The sequence below is a fragment of the Nyctibius grandis genome, chromosome 10 (assembly GCF_013368605.1).
Source record: "Nyctibius grandis isolate bNycGra1 chromosome 10, bNycGra1.pri, whole genome shotgun sequence".
NCBI lineage: Eukaryota > Metazoa > Chordata > Aves > Nyctibiiformes > Nyctibiidae > Nyctibius > Nyctibius grandis.
This window is the reverse complement of record NC_090667.1, coordinates 25,403,259-25,417,275: the sequence shown is the minus strand read 5'-3', so window position 1 is coordinate 25,417,275 and position 14,017 is coordinate 25,403,259. Positions and strand designations below refer to the sequence as shown.

The 14,017-nt window shown below is 47.0% G+C and overlaps 3 protein-coding genes across 8 annotated transcripts in view; all 3 read right to left on the bottom strand.

Annotated features, from left to right (window-relative positions):
* The window catches only part of PXK (PX domain containing serine/threonine kinase like), a 37,364-nt gene extending 31,872 nt beyond the window's left edge, over window positions 1–5,492 (bottom strand). For all 6 annotated transcript variants that reach the window (XM_068408869.1, XM_068408870.1, XM_068408871.1 and 3 more), the window contains exon 1: window positions 5,274–5,492. In XM_068408869.1, coding sequence (XP_068264970.1) covers window positions 5,274–5,375 — 102 coding nt within the window. In that variant the 5' untranslated portion in view covers window positions 5,376–5,492. The remainder of the gene's footprint in view (window positions 1–5,273) is intronic.
* Window positions 5,493–7,887: 2,395 nt separating this feature from the next.
* HTD2 (hydroxyacyl-thioester dehydratase type 2) lies at window positions 7,888–8,432 on the bottom strand. Its single transcript, XM_068408959.1, has one exon. The coding sequence runs from the start codon at window positions 8,430–8,432 to the stop codon at window positions 7,926–7,928; it is 507 nt and encodes a 168-aa protein (XP_068265060.1). The 3' UTR covers window positions 7,888–7,925.
* Window positions 8,433–8,445: 13 nt separating this feature from the next.
* Window positions 8,446–10,901, bottom strand: RPP14 (ribonuclease P/MRP subunit p14). The gene is made up of 5 exons (XM_068408960.1): window positions 10,798–10,901; window positions 10,605–10,689; window positions 9,825–9,901; window positions 9,171–9,249; window positions 8,446–8,532 (listed from the first exon to the last, which is right to left on the bottom strand). Exons 1-5 carry the CDS (start codon window positions 10,881–10,883, stop codon window positions 8,476–8,478), a joined length of 384 nt encoding a protein of 127 aa, XP_068265061.1. The 5' UTR covers window positions 10,884–10,901; the 3' UTR covers window positions 8,446–8,475.
* Window positions 10,902–14,017: the final 3,116 nt, after the last annotated feature.

The window sequence follows — 14,017 nt, the reverse complement described above, 5'->3', positions numbered from 1 at the left end:
CTAGTAAGAAGCTCTTTTAAATGTTTATTTAGAAAATCTCTCACGTGAAAAGTAGCAACAAAATCAGGAAAGCTGCTCAGACCCAGGGACCTCTTCACTACAGGGCATAGTATTTATTTGCTGTTGCACAACCTGCCATCAAGCCCATCTGAGGCACGAGCAGCAACAGCAGTGTTTACCTGCATTTTAAGCAATGCACGTGTTTGTCCAGGGACATTATACAGTTCCACCCACACTGTGTCACTGGTGGAGTAATGAGTAAGCCATTCAGTAAGTGAAAGCTATGAAGCAGGACAACTGCAGAAAAAAAATAGGACACACATTTACATGTAATGAAATGTGCCGAACAAGAAAAGCTCTGGAGAGAGACAAGAGAAATAACAGCTTTTCAGTATCCTGCATCACCATGGCCTTCACCAGAAAAGCAAAACACTCAGTATTTTTCAGGAAATACTCAGTAGCCAACAAAAATATTCTAATTACACTGCAAGATCTCTAAGGCAATGGGTTTACTAAGGTATGATACAGCAACTAATATTTTGACTGCAATCTTTGCAGGAGCTACAACCACAATACTAATTTAGTAAGTTCACCAGTGGAAACCATAAGGTTGGGATATCTGAAGTTAGGTGTGATGAAACAGCTATCTTTTTTGAGCTCAAACTGGTGGGGGAGAGGTGGTCAAGCTTACATATGAAGTCCAGAGGAGGAACTGCATTTCCAAAACCTCGAACAAGTGAACTCTAATAGTTCCCTCTCTAAAGCCACCTCTAAAAGTAACTTCATGAATTTTTTTTTCCAAAGTGAAGGCAACCTTGCAGAGATTGAATTCCTTACAAAGAAGATGTGCAAAGTTCTTTACAAGCTTTTAAAATAAATCCTACAGTTCTAGGAACATATGGCGCCATTTTTGTATCACAGAACAATACAGGACAAATATAAATGCTTTTTCAACATTTTTCTAATCTAAAAGCTATGAGTGTCTACATTCATCATTGCTTAAGGAAAACTAAAAACTCTGGAAGTATGTTACGAGAGAGATTTATTTCAGCTCTTCGTTTCCAAATGCCTTTAAGACAACAATGTACTGGAGCAAAACTGGCTGTTTCACCTCTTCAATTTCAACATGAAATGCATGAAAAAGGAAAATCACTCCAGAAAAGAATTAAGGAATGTTCAGAAGTGTATGTATAACTTGCTAGTGGTTCTACTGCTGTAAAGTGCTCTAAAACTTGTATGTATAGATGTGCAGTTCTTATTAAGGAATATATCTGGATTATTGTGAAATAAAATAGCATCCTATTTTAAGGCTTAGAAAGAAAGTCACTTTTAAATACTGAATATACAGATGAAATATTGCAAAATGAAGCAAGTTCAATAGCCAAAATTTATTAAAGCTTTAGTGCTGAAAATGCCTCTGTTGTCAGAACACAACATTTGGCATTAAGATGAGACACCTGCAAACAGCTTAACATATGGGATGTAATTCCACTACTATTGCATTCAAGGAATGCAATGGCAATAAAACAACTTCATTTTCTGCAAAACGGTTGGTACAGTTCCCTGTCAAGAGCACTGAACCATGCCTATGAAAAGGTGCCCAACACAGCCCTGGAAGTTACACAGTTACTCTCTCTTCTTACACAGAGCTAGTTATTGAAGCATATAACAGGAGACAAAATGAAGCCGACAGGGTTTGCTCATGTAATTTCAAATCTATAAAGTGAGCTAGCATTGGAATGCGCCTGCACTATAAATTTATTTGGCTTTCAAAGTGAAAAGGACTCCGTAAACACTGCACTATAGAATTATTTGTATGTAAGTGCACATTCCAACAAAACTCAGACTGCTTGTAGCACACCTAACCAGGGAAACAACTTCTGTAAAAAAGAAAAGGTGTCATTTTCATCTTCAGTTATCATTGGAAATAAATACACAGAAAGAAAACCTCAGCTGACAATTTGTTTGTTGCAACACAAAAGCACGGAGATTATGTACCAGCTGAGATATACTAACTCGAGTAAGAACAACTGAGCTCTTCTGACTGGAAAAAAAACCATAAAGAGCTTGTCAGCGTATCAGAAAATTTTGCAGCTGATTTCCTAACAATCTAAAACTCACCTTTGCTAGGGGGTTGACATGCTCTTACTAAGCAAAAAGTGCAAATTCTCAAAAGTACATTCTAAATACTAGCTTTGTCCTTCCTTAGGTTTCTGGAGAATTCAGGTAAGTATGTAGTAGTTTCAGGTTTTGTTTTCAGTTTTGTTTTTTTTTAGTTTCACCTTCATCCCCAGGAAACAGAAACTCAGCCTCTGCCAAGTACAGCCCTTAATTCAATGCTATTAAGTTTACACTTACCCAGCCTGTTGTATAATTTAAATTAACAGAAGCTACTTAGAACAATAGATAAGCAAACTATTCATTTGACACAAGCTTTGGTCCTCTGCATGGTATTTCACCATGTCTATAGAGCTTTTCCTGAAATTCTTCGCCTTTTCCTTAGCTGGTTATTCAGAAGACTGTCTATTTTCAGCACCCATAGAAGGTTTACATTATTACTAGTTCAGTTGCCACGTTAAAGTTGCACCTAACCTGGGCCGAAATCATCTTCATACGGGTCCTTTTATAAGCAATGATCTACAGGAAAGAAATTATAAGTGCAAGTTTAAAGCAATTCTTGCAACACTAAGCAGCATTATAAAATCTTAATATGTACTGCTGACAAAAGAATAGAAAATTTATTCAGCTTTGTGTTTCAGCTTTAGAACAAGTCTAGCAGGTGAAGATCTAGTTCTCCAAACATTAGTTTGGGATGAAGAATTGACTAGATCTACATCTTTCGAAGATACTGCTTTGAGGTGGGATGAGGAACAAACACAAAACGCGTTCAGTTAATGACAACCTACTTCCTTAAGTCTATAACATAAGAGAGTAAAATACAGTCTTAACACCCCACAAAAGCACTTCAACCCTTATTTCTTAGAGGGGCTTCATTTACACACCTCTTCAAACACAAGGATCTATTTGTGCGGCTTATTTAAACCAGGAAAGTTCAAATCAGGGACAGCATCACCCACCAATAAACAAATTATTCCAATACCAGGGACATAAGACGAAGTGTCCAAAATGACAAAATAGTTGACTGACATCAAATAAGAAACCAAGTCTGTGTTATGGCTTCCTGTATTTTGTTATCCCACACTGTCTCTATATAAACCATCTGTGCTACACACACTTCAAGCCATCTTTCAACTATCAACAGGGCTTCTGCAGTAAAACAAACAATTACTAATAGATGTAACTTAGAGACAGATTATAAATCAAAAGGCACAGTGCTCCAGCATTCTGTTATTAACAGAAGATCAGAACAAATCAGTAGAGAATTTCTTCTGAACATCCATTAGTAAGAGAATACAGAGATGAAAGACAGAGGAGGGGAGCAACATTTGCTATCATGCTCAACCAGACAAGACAACAAACACACGGAGTCTGGATTGAAAAACTACTTCCAAGTGCTCATTCTAAAAGAATTTTATGGCTTTTTTTTCCTAACCAGAATCATGCAAACCAAAGGCAAGAACACAAAAAGCTGTTGTCATTTGCACTAGCAAAAAAGTGTAACCCCGCGTGATGGAAACAAGTTAACAATGAAAGTGCGATCTGGGCTGCTAACTGGGAAGTATTAGAAGTTACACAACTTCTCATAGGACTTGGCACAGGCACCCCTCAGCTATTGAAACAGGTAAAAAGTATCAGGCTTGCCAGAAAATAAGCCTCGTTAGTAAGGGGAGTTGCAACAATTGAGAGCCATCACCTGCTAAATTCACAAGATCTTCTGGACAATTTCTCAGGATGTAACGTTCAGAGGGAGACTGGAACATTAGTTAATGCGAGTTCCTCACACACAAAAAAAACACTTCTTAAGTGGGGATTACTTATAGGAAGAGTATTTAATAAGACAGTCTACAGATTAGTTGCATATCCTGTAGTGAACCTACAATTATTGTCATTCAAGTTAAGAGTATTCACCAGATGCAAGGAACCAGGAAGACAGATCAACAACGCAGTAATCAGAGCTGTGTAAGGGGCAGAAGGAACACCCTCTCTCCAGGTAAAACATGCTTCCTGCTAGCGTACCTGCTGCTGAAGTACCTCTGGCCTCCTTTTTAGCCCAGCATCACCACTCTCAGCTAAAGCAGGAATCAGAAGTGACAGCCAGTTCTCTCTCTGATTCACAGTACTGCTTGGTCATAAATAAACCTAGCTTTTAAAGTGGAAAATAACTGCAAACAGGAAATTATGAAACTTGGGCTATGACTGCGTGCTCAAAGACAGTACAACTCGTATGGGCGGCGGTGTGCATGTGTGCTAGACATCCCAGAAGAATTAATCTATGACATAAAGTCACAGTAGGGCTCGTTCTGCTGCGTGTCATCACTCCCCACAACAAAGAAAGTGGGGCTGTACCCTCAGCTACGTCTCTGCAGCTTTACAGCCTTCACCACACTCGCACAGCACGACCCGGAGGCAAACGTAGCCCGTTCCAATGTAACTTCATCACAGCTACCGAAATGAGGCAACCGGAACCCATCTCTGCTCCAAACGCTGTAACAGACCCCAAGACAAACAGAAATTACAACGACTCGTTCACTCCGAGGGCACAAGGCCTCCCGCAGGGCGGACGCGAGCCCCAGACAGACCGAGCCCACGCGCCGGCTGCCCCCCGCACGCCCCACACGGTGCCAGCACCGGGAGCCGTGGCAGCTGCAGGAGGGAAACCCGCTTAACGGGAAGCCGGAGAAGGGGCCGAGCAACCCCCGGCTCGCTGCAGGAGACCAGGCAGCGGCGGCACCGCCACATCCCCATCGCGGGGGCTGCCCGGGCTCCCCGGGTGGTGCAACCCGCGCTCCTGCGGGCTCGGCCCCGCTGCCTGCCCCACCGCTTCACCCCCCTCAGCACCGCACCAGCTGCCCCAGGCCCCCGCACAGCCCCAGCCCACCCACCCCAGCTGCCCCGGGCCCTGCCCCAGCGCCCTCCCCGCCTCCCGCTACCCTCGGCCTCGCTCCTGCCGGGCTGAGCCGCAGGCCCCCGCCCCGCTCCCCCTCCCGCACCGCCCGTGCCCCGGCCCGGCCCCGCGTACCCCGGACACCCTCCCCGAACCCCCCGTTACCCGGCTCCCTCCCATTACCTCACCTCGCTCCCCCCGGCCCCCCACCCCCGGCACCGGCCGCTCCCGCCGCCCCCCGCGGCCCGGCCTGCCCGCCGCCGCTCACCGTATGGGAGTGTAGGCTCTGGCTCGCCTCGATCTGCGCTGTCAGCGGCACCGTGTCGTCCAGCAGCACCTTGCCGGCCGGCGGCTTCTCCATGAAGGCCATACCGGGGCGGGGAGCGGGGAGCCCGTGCACCGCCAACCTGCTTCCCGGGGCAGCTCCCGGCGCGGCCGCCGCTGTCAACACGGCAGCGCCGCGACGCCGCCGCGGGGCCTTAGCGCCGCCGACCGCCCCGCCTTCCGCCGCCGACCGCCAGGGGGCGCCCTGCCGCGCCGCGCCCGCCCGCCCGCTCGGGGCAGGCCCGGCCTCGCGCGGCGGTTCCCGCTCCCGGGAGCGGGCGGCGGCGGCGGGGCCCGGTGCGGTCCGTGCCCCAGGGTTAGTGACCGGGGAAGAAGCTGGGGATGGGGGGGGAGGGGGGGGGGGGGGGCCAGAGCGCCCGGTGCTTTGCACTCGGTAAGTCGCCGCGCTGCCCCAAGTCTTCCGCGCCCGGTGCTCCGCACCGCTCCGGTGGGGCACGACCGGCTGCGGTAGCTTCAGCGCGGGCTGCGGGCAGGGGATTAGCTCTGCTGGCCCTCGCAGAGAGAGGGGGAAACTTAGAAGGGCCGGCACGCTTGCTGCTCTTTACCTTTTGGGGGGGGTTGGGTAGTAAAACGATCATAAAAAATTAACTAGTATCTTCTGCCCTGTTTGTAGATTTTAGTTAATTTTAATTATTTTTTTTTTTTTTTGCAAAACGCACATTTAAAGTTGTTGTTAAATTGAGTTCCACAACCCAACTTTCATTGTAGCAGCATAGAAAACTTTGTTTCACTAATACTCAGCACTTGGGAACCTACTGCCTGTTAACACTTGTCTGCATTTCGTTTTGTCTTTTTACACCAAATAGAGGAATTACTCTCACTTAAGATGTAGTAAGTGAGACTGCAGAGCCTGAGCTCATTGTACATTTCGAACAGTTTTTTTAAGCAGCCTCGTCTCCCTGTCTTGCAGCCCCACGCTGACAGGAAAACGGGCTGTGCGCTGTGGTTAAGCAGCTAAATCTCAGGCTGGAACAGCAGCCTTCCCAAACCGCTCCTCCCGCAGTGACCCCGGAGGTCAGAGACAGATTTGATTCCTTTCATTAACAGGCATTAACATGACAACTTCCCATCTAGAGAGGCAGGTGAACAAGGAAGGAGGGAAGGAGCACGCCTGCTTTGACAAACAGCATTTTGTACGGCGAAAGCCAGTGACGAGGCAGGGACCCAAGGCAGAGGAAAAGGAAACGGGAAGCAAAGCAGCTCCTACAGACAAGAGATAAGGAAAGCTCTCCCCAAGTACTGGTGCCATGCTGCGAACGAGCCCAACCGTGTGCCTCAAAAATAGAGGGCACATTGAAGTCAAACAGCTTAAACAGTTCCCCTCCCTCTGATCCAGTCTGACTGCACACCTGGGGCTTGTTGTTTCTGTGCAGTTGCATTTAAGAACAAGACATCACACCCCGACAGTGTCAGTTTTACCAGTAGCCTTCATCACAGTTTGAGGACAAAACTCTCAATCACAAACAACTTTTGACGTTATTTACAGCCAAGAAAAGTTATGGATGCATTTCTGCTGCAGAGAAGATGGGGGGATAACAGATGTTTTGCCAGAAAATGATATGAGCCACCAACTGAAGACAGCCTGTACTTTTACTCCCCATAGTGTATAATAATCTTATGTTGGTACTAAAATCATTTAACCCGGATGATTTACTAATGAATTTAGCAAAAGCCTACTTCACCAGCAACCAAGGTACTTTCAGTGGGCAAAGGGGAATACATGTTCACATCGTCAAATAAGCAGAGAGAAGCTGTACGGTTAGTACTCGACAAACCTGCTCCTGCTTGGCTTGTCCACAGGAGCACGAGGAGGCAGCGAGTACATGCAGTGACAATACGGCTTTTTAAAAGCCTCCTTCCCGCTGCTTCTGGGAGGCAAGTTTCAGAGCCATTTATCATTAAAGGTAAATTTTTGTTTGTTTATAATCAGGTTTTGTAAGGTATCTCAAGAATTTGCAAGTATGAGAGCCACATCCCCCGCTGTATCAGGCAGAGTATGTCATTTATGTGAAGGCTGACTATCAATTTGCAGAGCTAACGAAGGCTTTACTAGCTAGAACATTGCAGAAGAGCGCACTGCACCAACATCAGCTAGAGCTGCCACGGAGGTTACAACAGATATTGCAGTACATGTGTGTCAATACCTCCACTTCTGTCCTGCTTGTTAAACACACAGCACTGTCCCCTCCCTCCGGTGCTTGTTAGCAATTTAACAACTTTGTAAAGAGTGAACAAGTTTTAACTGAACTTAGCTAGTGTGGACTGTGATTCTGCCAAAAAGAATAGCCTCAGTATAAGCCTTGCCACTCCAGCTTCCCCCTGTAGCAGAGCAAAGGCGCATCTAAACGTGCCACTTCTGTCACCGTGCCTCATTCCATTGGTTTCATCATGGCAGTATGCAGGGAAAAATGACAAGCTCTGAGTTTAATGCAGTTCTATCAAGTTTGTGCACTGTCTTTGAAACATTTTGAAGGTTTTTGTTGCAAATTTACTGGATTAAGTGATGTCACATAAAAAGACAGAGTCAAAACCAAGCGTGCATTTGTGACCTTTATAGTAAAGCAGCACAGGATCTCTAACTGTCTGACACCATGACTTTCACCAACCCTTCCATAACAGTCTTTCCACTTTCTTTGACTTTACATGATACTGAAATGTGTGCAATAGAACCCTTCAGTCGTTTAACTTCTGCTGCAGCTATGACTTCTTCACCAGTATACAAAGGAGCTGGAAATCGGATCTCCTGAGAAAGGAACACACAACCTTGACCAGGCATTTTAGTACCCAGAACTGCAGAAATAAGTCCATTGATCAAAACTCCATGTACAATAGTTCTCCCAAACCTAGATTTCTTTGCAAAATCTTCATTTAAATGCAAGGGATTTGTGTCACCTGTTAAATCAGAAAAAGTAACAACATCATTCTGTGTAAAAGCTTTGGTAAGTTCGGCTTTGTCTCCAACTTTTATGTGTAAACTCTGAAGTAAGGGACGTCCGAGCAGTGAGTTGATAAATGTTAGCTTTGACAAGGCTCTTTGTCGGGAATCCCCTCCAGAAATTCCACGCCTGAAGGGCTGCAACATCTCAAGCAACTTCTGCTTCGTACAACCAACCCAACGACTGCATTCAGTCCAAGACTAGCTCTCTACTGTTCCCAGACAATGCAAGAAGAAATGGAGATGTCTAGTATGGGGGGAAACAAAAACAAAGCAAGAAACAAACTAAAGTGTTAAAAAAAACCCAACACAACAAAACACCATCAAATGCACTCAAAGTTGAAAATACTTAAATTTCCCTTTTACGTAAGAGATTAAAAACTTAAAGCTATGCCTCCACAGTTTTTTGTTTAGCCATTGCTTCAAAGACAAAGAATTCTTGGAACACATTTTATTAAGCAGCATCCTTCGGAAAAAATAAGCTCTATGCATTTTTAAATAAGGTCAGTTGACAGTGACTATTAGAAAGGGAAGAAATGGGGTAGCAGGCATGAAAAGACTGGACCAAGATGTGGGTCAAGAACAAAACCTCCCCGAAATTATTTTCTTGCAGATGTGTTAATGAGATCAGGACTTCTCACTGGAATGCAACCATAAAGTAATGAGACAGCCACTACTGTCAAATTTTACAAGACTCATTATAAGATAGGAACTGGTTAAACGCAGGCCTACACACCCGCACTCAAAAGCATTTCACTCTCCAGCCAAGAGGTTTCTGCATCTAGGCCATCTTTCTATGAAGAGGCAGCACGCTCAGCAAGCCAGACAACCTTAGAGCGAGAACTGACATTTGGGGGAAGCCATCCAGCTCCCGCAGCGCTTTACCTGCAGCACTCGAAAGGCACACCTCCTGTTCTGGTAGAAGCCCAGCAATGTTAGAGCACTCCACAGCTTGACGAGGCCACTAAGTAAAAAGAAAAAAAATTATATTAATAAAATCTGATTTTTGCAGTTTTCCTGCAGCATCTTAAATAAAAGCCTGTTACGTAAAGAGTAATGAAACCTTAACTGAGTTTAACAGCAGGTAATTTCACCAACGAGTTCTAGTAGCAACTCTATGCCCTGAAGGGTTATTGCAATGACTGCAGTCTCTTGTCCTCGACATACAGAGATACATACTGTACCCTTTTCAAGTTCACTTGAATGGTCCTGTTCTTGTTCTTTCTGTGCCTTTAAGATGCTTCTTCCCCTAAATCACCTGCAGTTGTCTTCACCATTTAAATCTGGTAACCATTCTCATTTTCACTATAGAAAGAGATTTAAAGCCACATACTTCAATGGTCCTGCCAGACCATTCCGTTTTAAAGTAGGAATAAGGCACTGATGCACGCAGGTTACCAAATCTTAGTGAATTTTTATTTTCTGCATACTCTATGCAGACATCTGCAAGTTAGGCTTAATTCTTCAAAGACCATTCTTAGTTTAAAAGTTCTGTTCACTTTTCATGGCAGCATTTGAAGTGAAGATACTGCACCTTACCTGCTAATAACTCTTAATATGGCAGACAGAGTTTTTTCCTCATATGTTAAGACATCAACAGGCAAAGCTGCTCCAACCTACGAAAAAATATGTTATTAAATAAGTACCGTCCTATGCTCTTATAGCGGTTTATAAGCAAGTGATTTCACTGCCAGCATGTGACATCATTAAACTCGTTATGGTTATGCTCAAATCTCACGAGTGTTTCAGCTACACCACCACCAGATTTTATCCAGCACGCTTCCTCTCAGAGCTATTTACACAGAAGCCACTTTTAGTTCCGCATCACAGCTGGAGAAACAGGGACCCAGCGGTGATTGACTTGCTTAAAGTGACCCAGCAAGAACAGTACTTCGGACTTCCCCACGCAGGAAGCTGTTCCCTTTCCACAGTTCTCCTTTTAAAACCCCACTACAGCGAAAGAATCAATACCCCAAATTCTAAAAAACAGGTATGCCGGAGTCACTTGACTATATACGCTAAGACAAAACGAACAACCCCAGTTTCGTGGGCTGGAGAGCAGGCACCAGGTTAAGGGAGAGGCAAACCGAGGACGCTCCCCCCGCCTCCCGCCTGCCCCTGCAGCCTGCCCTCAGCTCGGCCCCCCTCCCCTCCCGCTCGGACCCTGCTCCGCGGCCAGGCGGGCTGATTTCGGGGGCAGAGCCGACAGAAAACCGCCCGCGGAAGGCCGGCGCACGCCGGCCCGCTCCCGCAAGGCCCTGCTGGGCCCGGCCCGAAGCCGCCAGCCGCGGGAAGGAGCCCGGTCCCGGCCCGGCCCACCTCTCCGTGCAGCTCCCTCAGCGCCGACACCACCAGCTGCTTGAACTGCGCGACGTTCGGCCGGGCCCCGCCGTCCGGCAGCTCCCTGCGGGGAAGCAGAGCAGAGGGCAGCCGGGGGGGCTCCCGCGGGGGTCCCGGCACGCACACACACACACGCACACGCGCACACACACGCGCACACACACGCACTCACAGGCGCACGCGCAGGTAGTGGTGCTCCGCCGCGCTCCGCAGCACCCGCCGCTCGAAGGTGGCGCCCGGCGGCTCCGCTCGCGCCATCCGCCCTCCGCGCCGCGCACGGCCGCGCGCCCTCGCCCAGCCAATGGCGCGGCGGAGCCGCCCGACCCCTTCTACGGCGGCCCCGCGGGGTCAGCTCCCCGCGCCCCGCCTCGGCGTCGCCATGGCGACCGGGCGGCGCGAACGGGAGGCGCCCGGTGGGAGCGCGTCGCCTCAGGGCCGGCCCGAGGCCGCTGCCCGCTCTCCAGTAGCCGCCGCCGACTGCTCCGAGGCGGCTGCTGGGGAAGGCCACTGCTCGCCACGGCTTCAACCGGGGCCGAGGGACGGCCTGGGGGAGCCGCCGGCGTGGGCACACGGCCTGGGCTCGGTGACTGCTCTCCGCCGGGGAGGGGAAATGGCGACTTCCCAGCTTTACCGGCAAGGAGAGCGGCAGCTGCTGCCCAGCTGGGCATGGGCGACGGCAGGCGTTGGTCAGCAGGGCTGCGGGTCGGTGCTTGGCCTCGCAGTGCTGCGCCCTGGCTGCGGGCCAGGGCCCAGGCAGGGCCTATGCCCACAGCCCCGAGACACGCCGTGGGGCAAACCCGAGCTCAGCCTTCTCAGACTGAGGAAGGCAACGAGCCGTCTTTGGGTCTGGAATTAATCTCTGGGAAGCTGTGGGAACAGATGGTGTTTCCGAGTGCTACATGCTAGCTTTTAGCTTCAGAAAGACAAATATTGAATGCTCCGCAATCAACATGCTGTTGGAGAGGGGCTAGCAGAGATGCTCCTTCACTGCCCCGGTAAACAAATTATGTTGGTCCTGATGCAGTTCCTGGTGGAGTGTGTTGTCTGGCACCATAACAGGTTACAAACACTGAGGGCATTGTGTTTTCCTAGCCTCTATTTTGCAGTACACACACCTGAAACAGACTTGAAAAGTACATAGAATGAGGTTGGCAGCATGTCTTTGCATCTCACTGGTCAACACCCAGTTGAGGAGATAAATACAATTTTAGTACCAGCACGACTCCTTGTAGCTTATCTGGATTGGTGTGAAATACATCCTTTGAAGAGAAACAGCAGAAAGGATGGAAGTGTCTTTGCTCTGCCAAAATGATCAAACATCATCCTCACCATAAGATCTTTACAGAAACTTACTTCTTTTTAAAAAAACAGTTTATCCAGGAATTAATATTCACCCCAGCAGGTAACACTGCAGCAGCGTAACACCCACGTGATGCGCTTGAGTTAGAGCCCAACTCACAAGACACCATTTGCTTTTGCCATCAAGCTGCTCACTCTGTGCAAAGCAACTTCAGAGCTCAAGATGTTTTCTCTGTTTGGATGGGGGGGTTTCTCTCTGTCCCATGGGGATCCCGGCCTCCTCTCTCCCAGGTGCCTGGCAAGCTTTGGGCCTGAGCCCTAGCACACTGTCGGGCTGTAAAGGGGGTATCTCCCTCCCTTTCACAGGCACTGATCTGTTTTCATCTTCCTACTGCTGATGTGGCGCAAAGCCTGGAGACAGCGTATTTGTGTCAGCTAAAGCCCTTGGTGATTTTAAAGAGGTATTCATACGAAAATAGCAACATATCGCACAAAAGCCTCCCCAAGAGGTTATCTAATCCATCCCTACCTCAGACAGATACTGTAAGCATTCAGCAGAGCTGGAAGATTTCACGCTCCCCAAGCGGTCTAGTCTAGCTGTCTTCCAGACAGATCTTTTCAATGCTTAATCAACAGCTTCCCTGCTGTAGCTTACGCCCCACATTAATAGGGCCGTCCTAATCACTATGGGATCATTCCTCCTTGTTGAAATCTTTCATATGTTTGAATATTCCCTGCCCCCTTTCCCTCAGACCTCCTTCCCACAGAAAAAAATAAAACCCGTTTTTCCTTATCCTTCTGTAAAATGTAACATTTTCTAGATACTTGTTTATCCTGCTGCTGCCCTCTGGCCCTTTCAGGTGTCAATGTCTTCCTCAAGTTAAAGTGCCCAAAGCTGAGTACTGTATTCCGGCAGAGGCTTTCTCATGATTAGCACCACAACCCCTCTGAACTACTCTCCCAGACTAACTTGAAAACTGTAAATAAAATACTAAGTGTTTAGAAACAAAACTTCAGCAAAAGCAAATATTGAGCATTTGAACAGGCAATTTCACATGTACCAAAGTAGTTTTCTTTTCAAATTGTTAGTTAGGTTACAAAAAGGCAGCTTGCCACATGAAATTCAGTAGCTGTAAGTAACAGACCTTCAGGAATCTTGTGTTTCTCCCAGGAATCGAGAACCAGTTAGCACAGTGCTCAAACAATAAATCAGTTCTACGATAATTTGGCAGACATATCAGAGCAGCCAGTTTTATTGGGAGCAATAATATCTACAGAAACTGGTATTATTTTTAAGATATTAGTAAAATTGTATCACCACACAGCAAAACTTGGTGGTCGGAAAAATGTGTAAACCTCTTTTGGTTATTGCAACAGGGTGAGTGCTGTTCTCCGTAAGGCTCTGATAACACAAGCAACAGTAACTCCGGCACTCTGAGCACATCTAGCCAGCTGCTGTGAAGCCCACTCCAGAGGGTAAGCACTGGGGGAGGTTGTGTCAGTCAATAAAGAGCACACACAGGATTGCACAGGCTGGACACAACAGGTCAGGTTTTATTAACCAAAAGTGAACCCCAGAGTGGTTTAACTTGTTAAAACCATTTGTTTATATGGCAAGTATTTTTCTTTCATGTTCAACACTATAGTGCAAGAACCAAACTTCGCAGCTGTTCAGTCTTTGAGAATCAAGTACTAAATGTAAAATGAATTAAAACAAGGGTCCCTCAATGAATCGATTAAAAAAACATTTAACTCAAAAGAACAGACCAATTTTAAGAACTGTCTTAGGAAATTCTCCCAAGTGAAAGACCTTTAAAAGCACTTGGAGCCTTGAGGTAGCAACTTTATGCAGAATTTAATTCCCCTCCTGCCCCACAGAGCAGAGGAAAATTAGTAGCGCATTATTAGCTCCAGCCAGCTAAGCGGAGTCGAGTGTTCTCCTATGAGGTTAGTGACTTTCTCTTGCATCTTGAAATAGCAGTGTAGTGCTGCAGACTGTCAGGAGGAAATCCACAAGGAAGGCCTCTTGAAATAAAATATATGATTTGAAAAAGTGAAAATAATCAGCAATAAGCGTAACAACAAAAACTATC

Bases quoted from the DNA above. Each gene is read 5' to 3' on its own strand.
- RPP14 (XM_068408960.1), bottom strand. From the start codon at position 10,883: ATGGCGCGAGCGGAGCCGCCGGGCGCCACCTTCGAGCGGCGGGTGCTG. The intron at 9,902-10,604 runs GTGGGCCGGGCC...ATTTTTTCGTAG, and splicing joins TGAGGGAGCTGCACGGAGAG to GTTGGAGCAGCTTTGCCTGT. The intron at 8,533-9,170 runs GTAAAGCGCTGC...CCCCCATACTAG, and splicing joins GTGCCTTTCGAGTGCTGCAG to ACATCTCCATTTCTTCTTGC.
- HTD2 (XM_068408959.1), bottom strand. From the start codon at position 8,432: ATGTTGCAGCCCTTCAGGCGTGGAATTTCTGGAGGGGATTCCCGACAA.